The sequence below is a fragment of the Melospiza melodia genome, chromosome 1 (assembly GCF_035770615.1).
Source record: "Melospiza melodia melodia isolate bMelMel2 chromosome 1, bMelMel2.pri, whole genome shotgun sequence".
In the NCBI taxonomy this organism is placed as follows: domain Eukaryota; kingdom Metazoa; phylum Chordata; class Aves; order Passeriformes; family Passerellidae; genus Melospiza; species Melospiza melodia.
The window spans coordinates 31805721-31828184 of record NC_086194.1 but is presented as its reverse complement, the minus strand read 5'-3'; the positions used below and the strand labels follow the sequence as shown (position 1 = coordinate 31828184).

At 45.8% G+C, this 22464-nt stretch overlaps 1 protein-coding gene across 1 annotated transcript; it reads left to right on the top strand.

The window, feature by feature from the left end:
- Positions 1–2700: 2700 nt before the first annotated feature.
- Positions 2701–5326, top strand: SP8 (Sp8 transcription factor). Its single transcript, XM_063176720.1, has 2 exons — positions 2701–2736; positions 3848–5326. Exons 1-2 carry the CDS (start codon positions 2716–2718, stop codon positions 5324–5326), a joined length of 1500 nt encoding a protein of 499 aa, XP_063032790.1. The 5' UTR covers positions 2701–2715.
- The last annotated feature ends 17138 nt before the right edge of the window (positions 5327–22464 follow it).

Genomic DNA, 22464 nt, shown 5'->3' with positions numbered 1-22464 from the left:
AAGGTTAGCGACAGCTATCGTTGTGTCTAAAGTTCCGAGATTGCTAATCTACATTGTAGGCTCAAGATGTTAGGTAGACTTGAGCAAGTTGTTCCCAGGATGTAAATTAGGTCCAAAAAGCTGTTGTCCAAATCGAAGAAACAGAGAAATTAATCTGGGAGACTATCCATCATAGGCTGTAATAAAGGGAGCGACATGGATGAGACAGATGATATGATTAAGGAGCTGTGGTCGTTTTAATTAACTTTTTGCTGTCCTGTAATGATCAAACTGGTCAACAGACCCGGTCAATAAGCACGTTAATATCAAACAAATAAAACCAGGGATGATTAAAAACCTCCTGGTTTATTAAATTTGAAATTCAAATGAAATTTATGCTGCAGATGCATACAGAATGCTAATAGATTTTAGCTTTATTGAGAGTGGATCCCACAGGTTTTCAAGAAACGGCACGAACATTTATCTCCTCCCGTACATTAAACTTCAAATGGGGGGGGAAAAAAAAGTTTTAATTAATTTCTGGAAAGCCTCTCTTTGCTGGCTCCCCCCCACCCCGCCGCCGCCCCCACCTGCATATTATGTTGATGTACTGCACCCTTAAGTGCAGTGGTCAATAAGGCAAATGCAAACAAAATTGTAAGCTTGCTTAAATCCTTTGCCCAGCAGGCAATGTATACAAAGGAGGAAGGTTACAGATGTTTCCGTGGCCAATTCAGAAAATATCAGCTCACCGCTCTCAAAGTTCAGAAGCTGCTGCTTTTCCAGTTTCGGGGGAATTATCACAGTAGCAGGAGGATGCCCACTGGCAGGAGTTTTGTGATTTCTGTTCTGATGTATTTGCCTTTTTTTTTCCCTCCCTCTCGGCTGAGTTCCCTCGTAAAGACTCCCACGACTATTTTTACAACGAGTTTTTCAAAATTTCCCACACGGTGCTTTTAAAGGAAAAGCGCACTGAAAATTAAGGATTTTCGACCCCAAATCAAAGGAGTCAAGGCAAGCATCGGAACAAACAAACACGAAAAGATCAAAAAAGGACACGTTTCCTCTGGGCAGACAAGTGCAGACAAAATACGGATGCGAATGGAAGACCCACCCGGCGAGGCTGTCCTAAAAAGAGATATATCACTAAAGGCTTCTACTTCCCCGGTGTATGGCAAAGTCTCCCAGACTTTCTGGGGCTGAAAGGAATGCGTGTCGATCTTTTTACCTAACCTGGCACACCACAAAATGCGATTTTGTGTTCATCTAAAATGTAATGCTCACGATGCTTGTTTTGCTCTTACGCTTTCTGATCTATGTCTTAATAGTTCCTCCCCATCTCCAGCAGATAAAGAAAGTGGAGATAAAAAGTTAATAAGCATTCATACAAGGGAGTATCTCCGGGAAATGTTCTTCCCCTCTTTGCGGGTGATAGTATTGATTAAATTAAATCCGAAATTTAAACAAGTGTGCGTTAGGTCTGTAAAATGAATATCATTATAGAAGGAGACCAAAGCAATGAAGTTAATTCTTTTTTATTTGTTAAACGGAGTTCCCTCCTTCCCCCACCCCTTCCTCCTTCTGGGCTGGCCTGTCACGCCTTCTCAACAGGCTAAAATCATTCAGAGCAGCTCGCAGAGAGAAACGCGACATTTATGGTAAGCGTCAGCTTTCAGAGAAAGAAAGCAGTTCATTAATTTACTTCACTCTTACTTCAAAGTATGATAATGTACATTACTCCCTTGATCAATAGATATGATGTACAGTCAATATCCCCACGACACGGAAACGGGTCAAAACCGGAGCCGAGAGAAAGAGGAGAAACATCCCCTGGAAGGCTAAGCAAAGGCGTGGAAAACCCGCGGGGGGTGAGAGCACCTGGGCGAGCAGGGCCGGCCCGAGCGGGTTCCCGCAGGGACAGCGGGAGAGGGCTCTGCCCTTCCCCGCAGCCCCGCAGGGATGCCCGAGGAGAGCAGAGCGCTCACCTTCGGGGGGACGAGGCGGCGGGAAGCCAGCCCCTGCTTGTGCCGGTGCCGCCCGGGCGGACTCCGCTTGTGCCACCCCTCCGCTAAGAATCGCGCCTGAAAGCGCGGCCAGAGAGGGCGAGAAGGGATGGAACGACGGGCAGCAGTGACCTAAAGTGTTCCCCCCCTTGCCGGGACAACGGGAGAAGAGGGGCTGACCAGAAGGGATCGGGAAGGGGAGAAAGGGGGGCTAGCGGAGAAACGGGATGCTACCGCTCTCGCCGTGCCGATAATCATAGTAAGACTGAAATTATGATGATGATCATGATGGTATAAAAATTCAAACATAAACCGCTCCGAGGGGAAAAAAACCCAACAACCTCAAAAGCAACTGTTGTCAAATTGCGCACACGGCTGTGGGGTGGGGGGCTGATGGAAAGGGGCGGCCGGGACGAAGCGGCCCGGCCCGGGGTGAGCGGTCCCTGCGGACCGGCACCGCAGCCGCGAGTGCGTGAGTGAGGTCATCAGCGCCGGCGGGGCCCGCGGCCCGGCTCGACGGCGCTGCTGACTTCACGCGGTCACGTCGGCGAGCGAGGCGGCGGTGCCGGGGATTGGCTGGCGGCGGCTCAGCGGCACTTCAAAGCCGGCGAGGGAGCTACAATTGTGGTGGAATGGGCGGAACTGATCATTGTATTGCACACCTCTAAAAAAAACACTGCCTCTGATTTATCAATATAAAAAAGATCCTCTGAGAGGAGGGCACTTTTGTGTGATGGCAACTTCACTTCTAGGGGTGAGTCTAAGGATTTTTTTCTCTTGCTGGTTTAATTGGTTTCTTTTTATTGTCGATTGGAGGGGGTTAAAATAACCCCTGTCTTGACCGGGGCTATCAGTCTCCTCTATTCAGCCTGGGGTTTTTTTTCTTTTTCTTTTTTTTTTCTTTTTTTCTTTTTTCTTTTTTTTTTTCTTTTTTTTTTTTTTTTTTTTTTAGCTTAAGTACAAGTGAATTTAGGTGAAAAGAAAGAGTGAGAGGGGGAAAAGGGGGCAGAGTCACTTTTCAGTGAGCAAGAAAAGGTTTTAAGGGCATTTGTAGAAACAACCTACAGCGCCTGGGCTGTGCTGTTCCTGTGCCCCCGAAGAAGTGGCTTTTCTTCTTTACATGTGACTGCTGGAAGAAAAAAAAAACAACAAACAAAAAATAATCCCAAACCCAGCACTATCGGGTTTTTTTTTGAGTGCAATTTTTAAAAAGATTTGCAACATATTGTGACTTTTTATTTCCCTTTAAAATAACACAACCCACCGTGTCTAGCAGGTACGTTCAACGCGTGTATGCATACATATTTACATATGTTAAATTTATATATGTATTTCATTATCGTTGCTACGTAAATTAGGCTGATTTAAAGGACGTTTAAAGAAAGAAAAAAAAAAAAAAAAAAGCAGTAATTTGATAGTCCTGCGATTCTCTATTTAAGAAAACAGCCTTACTGGCCTGAGGGACGGGGACCAGCCACGTCCCGGGGAAAGGGAGCAGGCTGAAACGTAGCTGCCGCCGTGCCGGGGGCATCTTTAAAGCTACGGTAACAGACGCAACTTTTTTCCCCCTCTCTTTTTTTCTTCCCCCTTTTTAACCCTTCCTGAGCTCCTTCGGGGGAGGGGAGTTGGATGGTGAAAAAAAGCCCCGGTAGGCGTTTGGAGGCAGAACTGCGGTGCCGGCCCCAGCGCAGGGATCCCCCCGCGGGAGTCGCGAAACTTTGCGCCGGGGGCCGGGCGCGGAGCGGAGCGGGGCCGGGCGCGGAGCGGAGCGGGGCCGGGCGCGGAGCGCGGGGTGCGGGGCGGCGGCGCGGGGCCGCTCCATCCCTGACGCCGGCGGGACGGCGCTCTCCCCTCTGTGCCCGCAGGAGGAACCGCGGGTAGGCTCCACGCCGCTGGCCATGCTCGCCGCGACCTGCAACAAGATCGGCAGCCCCAGCCCCTCGCCGTCCGCCCTTTCGGACAGCGCGTCCTCCTTCGGCAAAGGCTTCCACCCCTGGAAACGCTCCTCCTCCTCAGCCTCGGCGGGCACCTGCGGGGCCGTGGGCTCCGGCCTCCCGGGCTTCGGCGTGGCGGGCGCGGCGCGGAACGGCTCCTCGGCGGCGGCGGCAGCGGCGGCGGCGGCGGCGGCCGCCCTCGTCTCGGACTCGTTCAGCTGCGGCGGCTCGCCGGGCTCCAGCGCCTTCTCGCTCACCTCCAGCAGCGCGGCGGCCGCCAGCTCGCCCTTCGCCAACGACTACTCCGTCTTCCAGGCGCCGGGCAGCGCCGGCGGCGGCGGCGGCGGCGGAGGCGGCGGCGGTGGGGCGGCAGGACAGGAGGCGGCGGCGCACCAGCCCGTCTTCATCTCCAAGGTGCACACGTCGGTGGAGGGGCTGCAGGGCATCTACCCGCGGGTGGGCATGGCGCACCCCTACGAGTCCTGGTTCAAGCCCTCGCACCCGGGGCTCGGCGCCGGCGAGGTTGGCTCAGCGGGCGCCTCCAGCTGGTGGGACGTGGGCGCCGGCTGGATCGACGTGCAGAGCCCCAACGGCGCGGCCGCGCTGCCCGGCTCGCTGCACCCCGCGCCCGGCGGACTCCAGACCTCGCTCCACTCGCCACTGGGCGGCTACAACTCGGATTACTCGGGCCTGGGCCACTCGGCCTTCAGCAGCGGCGCCTCCTCGCACCTCCTCAGCCCCGCCGGGCAGCATCTCATGGACGGATTTAAGCCGGTGCTGCCCGGCTCCTACCCGGACTCGTCCCCCTCGCCGCTGGCCGGCGCCGGGGGCTCCATGCTGGGCGGCGGCCCCGCCGCGCCTCTGGCCGCTTCGCCGCGCTCCTCCGCCCGCCGCTACTCGGGGCGCGCCACCTGCGACTGCCCCAACTGCCAGGAGGCCGAGCGGCTGGGGCCGGCGGGGGCCAGCCTGCGCCGCAAGGGGCTGCATAGCTGCCACATCCCCGGCTGCGGCAAGGTCTACGGCAAAACCTCGCACCTGAAGGCGCACCTGCGCTGGCACACGGGCGAGCGGCCCTTCGTCTGCAACTGGCTCTTCTGCGGCAAGCGCTTCACCCGCTCCGACGAGCTGCAGCGGCACCTGCGGACCCACACGGGCGAGAAGCGCTTCGCCTGCCCCGTCTGCAACAAGCGCTTCATGCGCAGCGACCACCTCAGCAAGCACGTCAAGACCCACAGCGGCCCCGGAGGCGCCGGGGGCCCCGGCGGCGGCGGCCCCGGCGGCGGCCCCGGCCCCGGCGGCAAGAAGGGCAGCGACACCGACAGCGAGCACAGCGCGGCCGGCAGTCCGCCCTGCCACTCCCCGGAGCTGCTGCCGCCTCCCGAGCCCGGCCACCGCAACGGCCTGGAGTGACGGGCGGAGGCTCGGGGCCGCGGCGCCCCCCAGTCCCGCCGCCCTCCCGGTGGCGCAGCCCCCCGAGCGCGCAGCCCTGCGGCGGGGACGCGGACACGTAAGTAGCTGGCACGGCTCCGCAAGAACAGCGCTCGGCCCCGCTGCCCTCCCGGAGCCCCGCACGGGGCTGGCGGTGCGGCCGGGCCGCGCAACCCCCGCCACGGGGGCAGGGGAGCGGCTCGGCAAGGGCGGAGAGCCGCGACCCCCCACGGGGCGGCCCCGCCGCCGCCTCCTTTCCCCTTCGCCTCGAGACGCCCCCGCGTCGTGTTGCTTTTAGAGCGGAAAAAACACCCACGTCCCCTCTCGCTTTGCTGCTGGAAACCGTCCCGCGCTGCCTCCCCGGCAGAGCCGCGCTCGGTGCCCCGGCGGGGCGGGCAGGCGGGCCGGGGCTGGGCCGCTCCGCGGCGGGGCCCCGACGGCAGCGCCGCCAGCCGCGCTCCGGGCCCCGCACAGCGCCGAGCTGCTCCCATCCCGGTGCCTGCTCGGAGCCCGTCTGCTCCCAGGGACCGGAGCGGCAGTGCGCTTATTTCCCTTCCCTCATCCCCCCCCCTTTTTTTTTTTTTCCAATTTTAACAAATCGTTTACCTCCTCGAGTCCGAATTTCACTGCGTTTGCCAGCATATTTGTATAATTCTCGTTTGAGCAGGAATCGCGAAATGCGTTGAAAATAATTAGGTTGAAAGTCGTATATTTTTTTTTTTTTAACTTCAGACAGATGAAGAAGAGCCGTGGGTTTCAAGCGAAGATTTATTTCCAATGCCAAAAAAGAGAGGCCGGGGGGGAATAGGAAAATTAAATATTTGTAAAATGCGTCTGAACCTATAGGTTTGTACCACTGGGAAATCGTTCTAGATTAGCTAACAATTAAATAAAACTCCACCAATATATCGGTGTGAGGTGCAGTTGTCCAGGAGACGATTTTGTATAGTATTTTTCTTGTAAATTTCTTCCAGTAAATATTTGAAAATATATTGAAGTACACTTGAGCTTTTTTTTTTCTTTTTAATTTTTATTTCTTTTCCTGTCACGAGAAAACATTCTTGTTGCAGTCCTGGTTCACTGCATTTTTTTTTTCTGGACTCCTCTCTTGAAGTGTGCATCAAATCACTCTTCAGGATATAGGTTTTGCTTGAATATTAATTTAGCTAGGCATACAACTGTAATTAAGCAAACAATATTTGATAAATGTTGAATGACATTTAATTTAATGGAGCATGTACTTATTTGCATTTGCTGGCAGTTCAGGTATAGTTACGGTGAGAGTTCTCCTATATTTCATAAAGTGGGTTTGCCACAACCCATGTATTAAATAAACTGTCCAAGTGAAACTGAACTAACGTTGGCCTATGTGTATTTCCTGAAAATAATATTGATAAATGTTAATAAACACTCCTGACACTACATTAGCGGTTTGCAATGCTGCAAACTAATTGTCTCATTGTAATGTTGAAATAATTTGGATATTTCACATTGAAATGAAAAGCCCTTCGCTGGAACATTTTAGATTTGCATTTTAAATGCATGAAATGTAATTGATTTTTATCTGTAATATTTTAAATGGTATTAATAAACTCCAGAAAATCATTCTACCTTAGGTCAGCCAGTTGTTTTTCTTCTTTGTAAGTCCATCGTTACAGTCAATGATTTGCTTTGAGCTCATATGTCATGAGTTGTTCTCTAGAGTTTCAGAGAAAAGAGAATATACAACGAACGTAAATTTTAGCACATACTGAGAGCAACTTTGAGGCATTAAAATGGGTAAGTTGATCTGTTTCATGCTTTTTAAAATGCACCATCAGAGGAAACTAAATGAAAGACATTAGCTTTTTTTTTTTAGAAAATTGTTAAATTGCTCTTATCAGACTAATTTTACAGCGCCTTTCACAAATCTGAGTATGTTTGAGCAGCTGCTTTGCATATACCTCCTCCTTGAAATTATTTTTCACATCCCGCCAGATCCATTGTGAAAGGAGATTTAATATTGAAATGCTGAGGGTCATTATTGCTTTAAAAGACAAAAGAAAAAGTGGTCCTCCGCTTTTGTTTTGAGTTGAGGTGGTTGTGGCTAGGGGCGATGCTAATTGCCGTAGCGAGCCGTAACTTCTTCAGGTCTCAGGGCTGGGAAACTTCGCGGTTGTGTGTGAAAACTCCCTTCTTGTTCGGGGGCGTTTTCCCCACAGGACCGGGAATCTGGGCAATTTCAGGGGCTGCGGGGTGCTGTCAGCCAGCCGGTCAAGCGCTGCCGCCCTTGCTGTGCCCTTTAAATCTTTTCCACAAGCTCCCCCTGGACAGCAATAAAAACACAATTGTGCATTTGCTTAGCGTTTTGGCAAAAAAACCCAAAACACCAAACCGAAACCAAAACCAACCCAAACCCAACCCTTCAAACTCCTAACACTTTCTTTTGCCACCTTCTTTGGGGAGTGGGGGGATGGGGAAGTGTCTGGAAGTCGTGTTGATTCTGTTTGGAAATCTGGCCTCATCTGTTACCTAGGGAGGTGATGCTCACTGTCGAGGTACTGAAAAATTAGGGCTAGAGCACGTAATCTGCATTGCAGAATGATCTTTAGTACACACATGTAAAACACATGGTGTTGGTAGTACCTCAAACAACAGGTATTAAACTGCAGGACAAAAAAGCACAGACCAGTCAACTCCAGATGCATTCAACATTTTGGTCCCGTGTGGTGTAAGGGTTAGATGGGACTGTTAACAACCTCTAGAAACAAGAGTTGCTCTGACTGACTTTTTCTGAGCTGCATTCGGATTTTTCTTCATTACAAATACAACCAGGAGAGGCCTGCAAAGTTTGCTACTGAAACAAAGCAACAGTTTGCTCTGATTTTTTTTGGTTTTTAATGCCATGTGAATGGAGTGGTGGAGCAGCACCTGATTTCCCCAGTGGGAGTGAGAGGCAGTGGTTATGTTACTTGGAAATTTTGGTCCTGATGAAATGGTTTGAGCACCTAGTAGAAAGGGTAATGGAGCAGAGGATGACTTTTAATAATGCTTCTCAAATACGCACCTGAAAATAGAGTGCTATCAAAATGCTGTTGTCCAGGAACTTGGTGATTTCTTTAGGACAGTGGTTGCTCCATCTCGGGAATGTCTGGCAGTGGGATAGAGCCAGCAGCAAAACTCATCCTTGGCTTGGGAAGGAGTGTGTGCTGCTGCTGTTTCGGAGCTGCCAGTTTGGATCCAGGCTGTGTGAGAACGCACATATTTTTCCTTTCTCTTACCAGCAAAACCCAGCACTTGAAGGCTGAATAGCTCCTTTTTGTAGTGGATTTACTTTTACTAAACCCTTCCAGATAAGGGCATTGAGTTGCTTGATAGGAGCCGGGAACTTGTCTCTGCGTTGTGCAGATCAAGGTAGAGTTAAACTAGTTTGCTGACCTGTGGGTCAAACCAGTGTCCATCAACTTACCTTCCAACTGCCTTCAGATGATTGTGGCCATTCCCGTTTGCTCTCTGACCTTTTAAGTCGCTTCCCTTCAAGCTCGTAGCAATGTCTATCGAATTTCGTGTCCTGCTTTACCCATTATTCCGGCTTTTTATTGTCATTTTCCAGTTTAAATTTTCAATAGAGAGCAGTGACGGGAGATGTGTGGAGCTGAAGTGATGTAAAACACCACTTCATTTCTGCCTGCTGATAGTGCCTTTCCTGCTACCCTCCGCCTGTGCCTGACGAGACTAAGCAGCAATCAAAAGGTGCTGACTTCTCCTCGATTCCAGTCTAGGAATGCGAAAGCAGAAAACAAGAACTGAAATATCAAATGCTTTATTTGTGGATGGGGTGGCTAATCCAGCCGTCAACACGTTCACAGCTGTAAAGGTGATGGAGTAAGGATACTTGATGCAGCCCAACAAATCTTTCAGTACGAGTGGCTGAAAGTAAGTATGCACTTGCCAAAACCTGCCACATTTCACTTACATTCCGTGAAGCGACCTCTGGTTTATCTTTGCAAAGAAGGAGCTGGAAAAAGGTGTGAGCAAATTAGGTGTGCAGTTGCTCATGCTCTTGCCAGATTTATGATAGAAGGACAAAACTCTTTTGCTGTATCAGAATAACCTTATGTTTCTTAGAATAAATTTGGATTGCTTTCTAAGCTCACTCCATTACCCTTTTTCTTCAGTCATAAAGATATATCAAAAATTACTCAACAATTCCATGGAGGAGAGCACATTTTGCAATATGTGCTTTAAAAAGTAGAACACTAATTTTTCACTTGTTGTTGCATAGTTTTAAGCAAACAGTCTGTCTTTTGCTAAAGTGTATGGAGAAATTGTTACACATCAGGAAGGTGTGTATTGAGGAAAAACTGCGCTATTTAGGACAATTACTGTGTTTCCTGTTGTATGGTTTTCTAACTGCCACTTGGAATTACTTTTTTAAAAAAGGGATTAGGGAAATAGGGGATAATGGCAAGTGGATAGGAGCTTTAGTGGGGCACTTTAAATACAGAGTAATTCCATTTTACACTTGTGGATTTCGAAACAGACTGGAATCTTGTATTACTTCTTGAGAAGGGTACAATTTTTCAAGAAGCATATTTATATTGCCTGCAAGGCCCGGTGAGGAGCTGAATAATGGACCAACCTCCTGTAGAGTAATCTTGATTTTGGCAATCGGAGAATTCTGCTTTTCAGCCTGAGCGATACTGCTCTGCAAGGTGCAGAAAGCAGACGGGGAGCCCCGATGCTTGGTCAGAGTCGGTGTCCCCAGGGAGGGGACGCTGGGAGCAGCCCCCGCTCCCGGCTGGAGCCTCGGGGCTGCCCTGTGTGTCGGGGACGCAGAAAGAAGGCTTGTGAGTGTTCATCCCTCGTTATGGAAAGAGAGGCGCTTGGGCGGGAGGTTTCTTTTGAGCAGTTTTTGCTTCTGGGGCAATGTCAAGCCGCGCAAATTTCTTTTGCAGGGACGAGGAAAAGAATAATTTTTTTAAGCATTATTGTTGTTTTTATTATTGCCGGCAACACACTTTGCTTTACGCCTGTCCTCATCCCTTGGGACGGGAGGATGTGCATGTGCGTGCCTGCGCACCCAGCGCTGTTCTCCCACGCCTTACCGGCTCTCCTTCCGCTGGCAATCAAGCCGGCCCCTCGCACATCCCGGTTGCTGCTGAGCAGAAGGCTCCGCGCCTCGCCCGGGCTTCCTCCCCCTCGCTGCACCGCAGCTTCTTTCGGGAGCGATTGTCTGCCTCCCCATCGCCCCTTCCCCTTTCCCGCCCCGACACGGGCACGCTGGCGCGCCCCGGGACGGCCGGAGCAGCCGCGGGCTCGCAGCGCCCCCCGGCGTGAGCGCCCCGTGGGCAGCGGGAGCCGCGGGGGCGCCGAGCGGCGCGGCGGGGCTGCGGGCCGGCCCGAGGGAGGGAGCCCTGCGCGGCTCCGGGGCTGACCCTGCGGAGCGGCGGGAGGCGCGGGGCCGGCCCTGCCCGCGTCCCGCCCGTGCTGCCGCCGGCGTGTCCTCCAAGCTCAGCGTGTTCTGCTCCAAATCACAGCCGGGTCTCTCCCCCTGGACGAGGCGCCCGGCTTTCCCTCGAGGGGACGCATCGCGGCACTTCTTAGGACGGTGGGCGTATTTTTTTGCAGAGTAAATGGTCCAGAATTCGTTTCTGCGGGCAGATGAGCAGCTCCAAGCCTGCATGGGAGAATGAATCTCCGTGAAATCGCCTGGAAATAGGTGAGATGGAGAAGGTGCCCGCGGCCACCCAGGCTCTGCCGAGCGTTCACAAGCGGCTGGAAATGGGGCGGCCGGGGATCCCCGCCGAGGCAGGACGATGTCCTTGTCTCGGATCAAGAGGCGCTGGAAATGCAAAAGCAGCTACTAGGGAAGGATTGGGGATTTATTTTAAATGCTTCATCCCCGAATTCTTTGAAAGCTGCTGAGCGGGGGAGGTGACAGGGTGACAAGGGCTTTTGGCTGAGTTGCTAAACTCATTCATGTAGTTGAACGCTGGCTCGGAGACGGCTTTTTTAAAATTTTTTCCCTTTTTTTTTTTTTTTCTTACTCGCGTTTGTTGCAGAAAACTCTGTCCCGAGGAGACGCTCCAAAGTACTTTAGTATATTTTTGTAAATTTTTCTTCTCAGGGTAGCTCAGGTGTTCTCTTCACCGACTTGTGCGTGTGAAAGGCAGAAAGTGTGTTCCTGATAATTAAAATTGCTCCACAGTTAATTAACGCTGCTCCCGGGTTTAGTTTTAGAAAGCACTTTTTTTTTTTTTTTTTTTTTTTTTTTTTTTTAATCAAAATGTATATAGCATGTTATTAAATTCTTACAACCCTGTTGGCACCCGGGGGACGGAACGACGCGGTGACAACGCAGCGGAATGGGCACAGCGGGCAAAGGTGTCCTCTCAAGGGAAAGGCGGCCGGCAAAGAAAACCCCTTCAGCCTGCGAGTGAGGTGCTGAAGTCAAATCCCCGCCGGCTTCCCTGCCTCCCACTGCAAGGAGCAGGCGGTCGGATTTTTAACTACTCGAAGGAAAATGTTTTAACACTCAGAACTGCAGGAATTTTTCTCTTTTCACTGCTGCTGTCCCTTCTTACACATCTCTCGACATTTTTAACCCCTTGGTGGCATTCTCTCCTCTACTTTTCAGAAGTTTAGGATTTCTATTTTTGGTTTTGTTTTGTGGTGGGGTTTTTTTGTTTGTTTGTTTGTCTGTGGTTTTTGTTTTTAGGTATTTTCATGCTCATACTCGAAGATCAGACATGGATGCCTGGCAACAGGTATGAAGATTTTTTCTCCATTACAGCAATCAACCTGTTGTGAGGATGCTGCCTATCCTTGCAAATCTTGCCTATTGCAAAAACATTAGCACCAAACTTCACTCAGCTGCCTTTTCAGAGCTGCCAAGTGAGTTCTGTGGACGTCTCTTTCCTCAGGGTAAAGGAGGCAAGCCACAATTATTTGCCAGTAGTAATTTTTGGTTTCTCCAGATAAATAAAGTGGGATTGATGAGCAGTGAAAGGTACTACATTTGATGCAGAGTTTAGGTGGGCAGTGCAAACAGGCTGCCCCAAGGAGGAAATCCCTACCTGGCAATAGATTGGTACCTGAAACTTCAGTAAGAGCCAGCACCACTGTCTGCTGTGTGTGTTTGCTTTGCTTTGCATAGTCCGACCATTACAACACTAAGAATGGGGTTTAATTTGCTTGTCCATATACACATGAAAGGACAAAGCCAAACGGAGAAAACACTTGCCAAACACAGTTTTCAGTTGTGCTGAATGCAGCAGCACACTGCTAACTCTGTACAGCCATCTTCTGTGTTAGGACAAACACAGGTCTCACATTTTAGAGGGGTGCAGAGCAGGACTCCTTCCCTCTAGAGCACTGGTGTCACTCACAGAACAGTGACACAGCCCCGGCCCAGCAGCCAGGGAGTTTATCAGCCTCGTGCACCAAGCCCAAGATTTCCAGCAGACTTCTGTTTTAATGCCCACTTTGACACTGGATCACTTCTACTTTCAATTAAACTCAACAGCCTGTAGGAACAGCTGCAGACTAAATTTACGTCCCGTTTTTCCAAGAACAGAATATTTAGAAGAATGAATGAATGAATGAATGAATGAATGAATGAATGAATGAATGAATGAATTGAAAGCACATGCAAGCAGCATATCTTTATTTAAAAAGAGCTTTCAGAACTCTGTGAATTCTAAAAGACTTGGATCCCGAAAAAATTGCTCTCATCAAGGACGTCGTTTAAAAGGTAGCTGCAATATATTTGTTTTTAGTTCTGCCTAGTCCTTCTCCCTTCATGACACAGAAACCCAAAAATTCAGTCTGACCTGTTTCTGCTCATAAATGAGAAAAGCTTAATTGATGTCAAAGTCATGCCGTGGATCTTGTTTCTGTTCTGGAGAGCAACAGTACCCAAACACGAGTTCAGTTACAAAACATAGTATGTAAGGGTTCATAATGTTTTATAGACATTAAATCACAACTTGGCTAGCATTCATGTCAGGCCCTGCTAATTTTCACTTGCTGTGGCAGACACTAAGTTTTTCTGACTGTATGAGTCAGGTAAGAAAGATGAGGGACTTCTAAGATGCTAAGTTTCCACATGTGTATCCTCTAGTCTATCGTGATGTAAATATTCCAAGGTACATTGCATTCAGCATCAGGGTGTATCAGAGAAGGAGTGTAAAAAAAAAATCTGTTACATATACATTCAAGTTGAAATATAGATCCAAAGAACAAAAGATTTTCCTCCTCTTGTTGCAGTATTTTTTGGTCTTAAATATACAGCAGGAAATGATTTCCTGTTGTCAGTAATACTACATAAAGTGATTGTAGACAATAGAAGTCTTGTTGCCTTCTAGAGATGATACACATTTTACAGGTTTAGACTACTTACTTTCAATATCTTTCAATCAAATCTTAATAAAATATGAAAGCCACGAGAAAAACCCCATGGTTAGGGGTCTTAATTAACTAGTATTTTAATCAGGTAGTATTTATCTATTTTGTTTTGATTTTGTGATTTGTAGGCAGAAAGACATGCTTGTTTTATAACATAATTGCTGACCTGTTTTCAGAGTGCTCATGGGAGAATTAACAGAAGTTTTAAAAGAGACCCAAAACTTCAAGAAAATATGCACATATCACTTCTTCTCATGTAAAAGAGTGAGAGCGAGATTCAACAGCTAAAGATGAATGAAAAAATTTCAGCCTTTTTTAAAATAGCTGGTGAATTGTACTTACTGATTGTAGGCCAAACACAATCAGTAAGTACAATTATTCCATCTGCTGCAATAAATTTAAATTTACATGCGTGGATTTTTCCATTTGACAACAGAGGAAAATGCACTTCTGAAGTCAGGCTTAATTCAAGAAAGTTCTGTTAAAAACACTTTTACATAATTTATTGTGTTTCTTCAGGCACAGAAAAGATCAGAAGGGAATATCTGCATCAACTAGATAAATTTTTGGCACATAACTTAGTAACTTAGCCGCATCTCCCCTGCTTGTAGTAGTCACCATGATCTCACTAAACCTGCTATATTTTTTTAAAATGTTTTTTGTCAGCTGTCATTTCTAGCCCAACTGCAATAACTTCTCTGATAAAAATCTCTGTTTAGTCTGTGTAGGACAAATTTTCATTCTTGTGAAACACTGTTTTTACTGGGGCTTTTCCTGGGTGAAGACTGGGCTGAAGAGTCAATAACACATCAGGCTGTGCCTTCATGATAATGTGTTTTAGGGCACAAGCGCATGGGAGAAGGAAGGAGCTTGGTTTTGTGTGGGTTCCAAGGCTGATCTTACTGTGGTAAGGTAAAAACCCTGATGGCATGGGTTTCTCTAGGTTGTTATTTTTGTTTTCTGAGGCATAATCTACATTTCCAGAGAGTACAGCACCAGCAGAGAAAGTAGGAAAAGTTTTCTCTCATTCTGAAAAAAAAAAAAAAAAGAGGTAAGATGAAACCCTGTGAAGAGAACAGGAACAGGAAATAAAATCTGGGGACTTGGCTGCTGCCAAACCCAGCAAGCACCTTACTGCACAGGTCCCTGCATGCCCAGCCATGGGTGTCCCTACATGCTCTCAGGCTCTGTATGGCCACTTGGTGTCTTATCCTGCTCATCCCTCATGAGTTTGACCCTGTTCACAGGCTTTGAGGATTCCCTCCGTACACTACCAGGATTTAGCTCCCCACACAACTACAGGGAATGATGCTTTTAATGAATGATGAGAGGAAGGTCAGAGCAGTGTGCCTCCCTTTCCTGCGACTCACCAGAGGCCTGGGCTGCTCCAAGCAGTCAGAGCAGGGGTGCCCAAGCTGGGAAGTGAACAGAGTTTCAGTCATTTGTCCTGGGGCATGGTCTAACTGCACAATGCACACTGACAAAACTAAGCTCCAGAGATCAAATGATGTGTGGTTTCTCTTGCATTCCTGCCAAAGAAGACAGAGATCTGTATCTCAACAGAGATGTAAATGCTGATGAAAGCTTCTTCTGAAATGGGAGCAGTAACAAAAGCTGCCAGGCTGGTGAGATACTTTAACTTGTAACAAGGCATGAGGTTGGCCTTCTCTTTAACTGGGATATAGGAACAAACTCCACTGCTTATCTGCTTATTTTCCTCATTTTTAATAAGCTACTTGCACCTCAAACCAGCCAACAGATACAAGAGTTCCTGTGCTGAGAGATACAGAGGCAGACTGGTGGTTTTGATTATATGACAATTGTTTCCATAGGAATCACTTCAAATTACAGACAAATTTATTCCCACACATGCACACTGGCAAACAGTATTTAATGAACTCAGAGTAACATTCACATTTTTTAACTAATACAAGAATATGTCCCTAGCATGATGACAGACTGCCTGTTTTTTTGAGGTTGCATTTATATTTGACAAGTACCTTTCCCATTATGTAAAGCTGATCTGTGTAACTGAGGCTGTGGGATGGATTGTTCTAACAAGGGAAATTCAGCAGGGAATTGTAGTACACTTAACTCAGACTTATGAACTAATTAATTAACAAAAGACCATTCACTTCAGAATCTGGTACAAATAGGCTTGCAAACTGAAGTCACTGAGTTGCAGATCACTTTTCTTAAGAGATACTGCCTTACAACTTGGTTTTGCATGTGGAAAAATTCTGGAGTACTTTTTGTTTGATAAACTTAAGTAAGTGACTTTCCCAGAGCATAAGGACCTTAGATTTCACTTTTATCTGATGGGAAGGCACCTCACACACTGCAAATCCTGCCACCAGCACCAGTTTCATTCCTCCCTGTGGGAAGCTGAGGGTATAAAACCTCTATTGTGATGACATTCTGTGTCACAGGACTAGAGCAGTGGTGGGAAGCTGGAATTTTAGGATGGATTTAGAACTTTTGAAAAGAAACTCTCTCCTATTGTGTAAGGAGCAGCTCTGATACTTCTTCCAAGACTGGAAGACCTTCTGCAGCAGCATGAAGTACACATTTTTGAGGAAGAGAAGTGGAGATGTGCATAAGTTAACCTGCAGTCCAACTGAACTACTGCAATACCCAGGGTACTTTCAAAATTCAAATGGAAAGGTACATCTAAACATGTAAAATCTCCTGTCTGTGGAACTCTACCAAGACAGGGAGTTAGGACCCCCAGAGTGAATCTGAACAGTCAGAGGCTTGGTTAAACCAGCAGGAGGAAGGCGTGCTGGTGGGTGACCAGGACTGCTCCCATGAGGGTGAGGGTGGTGCTGCTGGGCACAAAAACAGGCACTGAGGTTGTGCCTCCAGGCATAAAGTGGCTCTTCTTAGCCAAATATGTGACATGCTGAGAGAGGGAGAGAAGTCTCAGCCACACATGCGTGTTGCATAATCATCAAATATGCTTGTAATACAATTCTGACAGAGGCAACTTTCCCTTCCACGTGGTTGTCTTGGGAAGCCTCCCTTTCCTAAGCTGAATTGCAACTATCAAATCTCAGCTGGTTTAGCTGAAAAATGAAATGGTGCCTTTTGACTGAAATGGATTGTTTTGCACTCTGTTGTGATGAAAATAAAATCTACATTTAGCAAACTCTGTCTTCACCAAGTTATGAACCTGGTAAATTTTATGAGAAGACAGGTTTACTTTGCTTTATTTGCAAAATTATTTTGAGAAGGTTTTCACATTTTCACAGCACTTTCCACAAAAAAGTGCCAATTTTTTCTTCCTGAAAGTAAAACTGAAAAAGAGATCCTTAAGCAGCTACCTAAAAGTTACAATCAAAGTCTATAAGAGCATATTGATTTTTTCCTTCCCCTATTTTTGGCACAGAAAAGGTCTTTTCACTAATTCCTAATTAGATTTATCATTAGCATGAAAACTTCAGTGAGCATTGCAGGTCTTGTGCTGTGTGCTCAGGTCAATACTTGTCCTGTCTACTGAAAGATAAATGGTATGTTTTCATAGGATGATAGGCTAGACTCTCTGGCAAAGCTCATGTGGAAGTAACACTATCACAGCAAGTGTCTACTTGAGTACTTGCAAAAAAACCCAAACACCTTCCCTATAGGCATATTCACAATTTGTTTCCTAAAGCACTCAAAACAAGTCAAAACAAGTGAGCAGGACAAGAGGGTGGAGGGCCCAGGTGAACAGCAGTATCTTTGTGCAGGGTACATGAATGGCTGTCCCAGCTGAAGGCTCACAGCTGTTACATGGTTTAAAATTTTCTAGATTTCAAACTACAAGTCAGATATTTCCAGCTAGACCACCAAATTACTAAACTGTGTCACACAAAGAAAATATTCAGTGTTATGCAAAGAAGCAGCAAAACCCTTCTGACATTCTCAGTTTACATCCATAGAAGAGGAGCACTTCCCATAGCAAAGTGATGGATGAGCAGAACACCTCACACATAAGGCACCCTGAAGAGGACAATGAAGGTAATTGATATTCAGAGAAAGATAACTCTCTTACAGTCAAAATAATGCAGTAGATGAAATATTACTTATTACTTACTGAAATATTATTATTATTAAAGTTTTGATGCAAAAAATACAAAGGGGAAATATTATAAGCTTATCTTTAGCAAACACAATCTGTCTATTTGAAGACATGACTCCAGCCTGTCTCTCAATAGTCCTTTTCCTCTATTCCATCCTCCCTCCCATTTCCCTCTTGAAAGGAGAGTCTGGTTTGCAGTTTGTTTTGTCACTCCAGGTTTTTACTGGGCAGTCCCCTGCCCACAGTGCCTGGGGGCTGCCCTATGCTCATCACTAACTGCTCTCTTGCTGCTACCCTGGTTTGAGCAAGTTCACACAAAGAGAAAGCAGTAGGTCTGCATCATTAAATGCAGGGAGCAGTGCACACATAGAGGGTAGTGTGGAAGGTTAGGTACAGAAGTACATGCTGGAATATGGCAGGAAAGAAAAGGGCAGCTGAAAGGATCTGTAAAGATAGTGCAAACAGTAGGAGATAAGTCACAGAAAACTGTGGAGATGTCTGCCTCCAGTGAGTAAGGGCAGAGGACTTGAATTCGAATGTTGCAGATATCTAGGGTTAATACACAGGACCATAGAATGGTTTGTGTTGCAAGGGACATTAAAGATCACCTAGTTCCAAATCCCTGCCACTGGCAAGGCACATCTCACTAGGCCAGGTAGCTCAAAGATGCTTCCAGCCTGGCTTGAACACCTCCAGGGATGGGGCACCCAAAACATATCTGGGCAAACTGCTCCAGGGTCTCACCACCTTCATTTGAAATTAAGCTATTTTAAAAAACCCTGTTTGTTCAAGATACGTGGTTTGTGTGGTTTCCTCAGCTTGTAATTTAGTGATAGCACTAGAATCTGGTGAAGAATTTCTGGTGAAATCAGATTGAAGGATGATGCAGGGAAATGTAAGGAGTGTTTAGTGAAGATCCACAGCTGGCGGCTGGATAAAAAAGACCGTAAGGACATGTCTATCTGGTGAAAGAGGAGAAATAGGAGTTACACCTGAAGTAATTGTATAGAAAACAGAAACATAAAAAGGAAAGGGTCTTGTGATCCTTCAAGTGTCATTGTGTGTGAACTCAGCTGAAATGAGCCAAGTTTAGACTCCAGGCTGCAAAATTTTAACAGCGATGATAACTAGTCATTGGAATGAAAATAACTATTTTCTGGAATCATCAAAAAGACTACAGTAAAATTCTTGCTAGTTTTAACTCTTTAACCACTTTTATTTTTTAAAGGAAATAAAATGTAGTCTAGGCAGAAATTAGTTTAAGGGACTCCCTGGTAAGTAATTTGAGGGCAGTCACAGCAGTCCTCTACAAGGAGTTTACTATATCTGAATCTATGTAGATAAGCCATCAGCTACAAAATTGCAAAATTGACTGCCAGAGGCTGTAGGAAACTCTAATCTGTATTTAACATTTCAAACTCTGTGAGAGCTAGAAGAGGCTGACTCGGAACTCACAGATCTGTTTCAATGAGGCCCACCATCAGCTCATGCTGAGATATTTTTTGGATAATTAGGTTTGAGTGGGTTATTCTTTTATCTTAGATGTTTGCATAATAAATTTGAAATGTGTTCAATTTATTCCTTGATCGTTTGGAGGAAATACAAAGTTTGAGAAAAATAAATTTTTGACCAGTTTTGCTGACTCGTTAGTTAAATTAATCAAAATATTTTTTAAAAAAATCAAATGCTGACTTCTGCAAAACTTTATTTTAGTGTCAGTGAAGGATCATGTTTAGCCTTTTTTCAACCCTGATTCATGGCCCACTGAAATTTATAGGAGCCATTCATTAGCTATAATGAGCTTTGAAATGGGTCCCTTGTGAAGCAGACTGCTCAGATGAGAACAGATGCAATCATATTTGGATTTTTAAACCGTACAGCTTGAATCTGAATTGTTTGCATTCAAGTCAAAGTGTGCTGACTTAGAAGAAGAGATAATTGTAACACTTAGATACATCTGCCTACTAACTTCTACTTATTGCTCTGACATGAATTCCTCATCTAAACGGATGCATAAATGGAATTCTGCAAGAGTTTGCCCTGGCTGTGTTATTTTCAATATTTTCATTAATGACCAAATGGGAGGAAGAGCATGCTTATTAAATTTCCAGAAAATGTCAGGTTGAGAAAGACTGGATGCCGGAGGACAGGATTAGAATTCAAAATTACCTTGACTAACTGGATAAATTGTCTGAAAAAATAGGGCAATATTCAATAAGAACAAGTTCTAGGAACTAAACTCAGCAGGGAGTGACCAGTTGCAACAATGCCATGCTGTTGCAAAACACCCTCCTGACATACACTAGGCAGGAATAGAGACTGCAAAGCATGGCAAATAATCCTTCTGCTCTGCTCAGCACTGCAAATGTCTCAGATAGAGACTGAAACCTGGCTTTGGGCAAAAGACTTCATAAGGGTGTGTGCCAGCTGGAAAACACCCAGCAGAAAACAGCAAGGATGATTTAGGTTAGATATCAGGGCAAAGCTGTCCTTTCAACAAGGAGAGTGAAGCAGAGGTTGCTGATGGTTAGGAATTGTCAGCACTGGATACCTATTTGTGTCTGTGAAAGTTGAAGGTCTGCTTTAGACACTCCACCTGCAAGTCTAATAAATCCTTTAAGAGCAGTGTTTATTCTAGGCTTTGTACACCACAGTGTGAATTAGTTATGGTTCAGTAAATGTTTTTAGAAGATAATCTACTCTAAACTCAGAAGTGGGCCATGTCTGGCATAGAAAGGTTAGAAGTGCCTCAGTTATCAATACTTATGTATTTCAGCTAAGATTATTCTACATTAAAAGGATACATAGATTATTTAGACACAAAATTTTTAAAGATGTTTAGTACTTCAACAAATCTGAAAATACATTTCTAATTTCTTAACCCATGACTGAGTCATAATATGACTGATTATTAAAGAATTTACCACTCTCATTTCCTCCTCCATGTAACTTCAATGATTCTATAAGTCACATAATAAATGCAAACCAAAAACCCTACCATTTTCCAAATAATTGTGTAATGGTCTTTATTGAGCTGGGTGCACTGAAGGATTTAGCATCACAAGAGACTGAAACTCAAGCACTTATACACCCTATTTTTCATGTGATTCGTCCAGTTTTTCAAGGGCATGTTTTATTAACATTTTTTGATATTTTGGTATATGCTTGGCTGCTGTGGGATTGTGCGCATCTCTGAGAGAGTAAGCAGTCTTCTGTTATGGGTTGGGATTTCCTATTCTGGGATTTAGCTCTGCAGGATACTTAATCAGAATAAGTGAACAGATATTTCTTCCAAGAAATAAGCAGAAGGATACTCGTAAGGAAACCATAAAATTTTAATGTTGTTATATGCTGAAAACTGACTGGTAAAACGAGTAAAAAATTCTTCTCCTTTCCATTTGTCCCTTAGAGAAGCTCAACATAGCTTTGAGGTTGTGCACATACACTTCATATTGCCACAATTTGTGCTAACCACTTTGTCAATTAACTTATAATTAATCTACAAATGTGTAAAAGAAAATACAAATCAAGAAAAAAGAGACTTTGATGAATGAAAATTTGTCACAATCTTTGAGCTTTAAGTCCACCTGTAATTTAAATTGGAACAGAAAATGGTTAGAAAACTAAATAATAAGTTGAATTTGAACAGAGCTGAGATGTAGTCTGAAACCAGAAAAAATTAGTTTACAGATTTTAATTTGTTTGATTTGTGCTTCCAAATCAGGTCCATCACTACAGCCCTTAGCACCAAGAGTTCAGTTTAATGATTTAAACCTCCTCTTACAAAAATTAACATAAAAACTAGAACAACAATTTAAGATTATGCAGCTAATTAATTATATCTGTCACTGTTAGTTCCAAAGGAGTCTGCTCAGTTGCATATTTTATGGAGGAGAAAAAGAGGGAGTAAGCAGCTGAATGAAAAGGTGAAAAATTGTCTGCAGCCACATTCATATTCAGCTCAATGTAAAAAGTGTGTATTTATTCTCTGAAGGCAAGAATACTGATTATGTTGAAAGACTCCCAGTCCTAAACAGGACCTAAGTACTGTGGAATAAAGCCTGTAAATCCAGCAGGTCAGACAACGCCCTTTTGATACTAACTGCTCTTTTTTTTTTTCCTTCCCCTTCTGACAGCTCATTTCTAAAGAAGACCTCAAGCTACTGATGTTTTATGGCAATGTTTGTGCATTTGCTAAATTAAAATATGCTTCATGTCTTGCCATTACTGCTGGTGAATTCTTTTTATTTTTTTTTCATTGGTAACAACTAGAAGAGTAACTGTGCTTGGTGCTGGTCATGGGTGGTGAGTGGTCTCAATGCAGGTCCTTCTCTTCTGGGCATGGGCAGGAGTTTGTTCCACCACCTGAGGAAAAGTAAGAGAAGTTATAAAGTGCCTACATGGTCTGGCAAAAAGACACATGGGTTTGGAAGCCTCTGAAGGCAGCTCTGGATGTGTGAATCCATGCAAGTTAAGATGGATAGGACAATTTCTATGAGTCTGCAAAGCATCTCTGTGTAATGTCTGTCACTGACTAGCTAAGGAAAGAGTGTAGGTCTTTTGTAGGTCTGCTTCACTGCACAGGATGCACACATCTAGGATCACAGTACAATGCCTCTCACACTTGATAACCCTCTGCTGACAAAACCTGTTACTTTATTGACCCTTCCAC

What these genes read in the sequence shown, in the direction of transcription:
- SP8 (XM_063176720.1), top strand. Translation starts at nt 2,716, where the DNA reads ATGGCAACTTCACTTCTAGGG. An exon ending in TGGCAACTTCACTTCTAGGG is followed by an intron (nt 2,737 to 3,847) that starts GTGAGTCTAAGG and finishes CTGTGCCCGCAG; the next exon opens with GAGGAACCGCGGGTAGGCTC.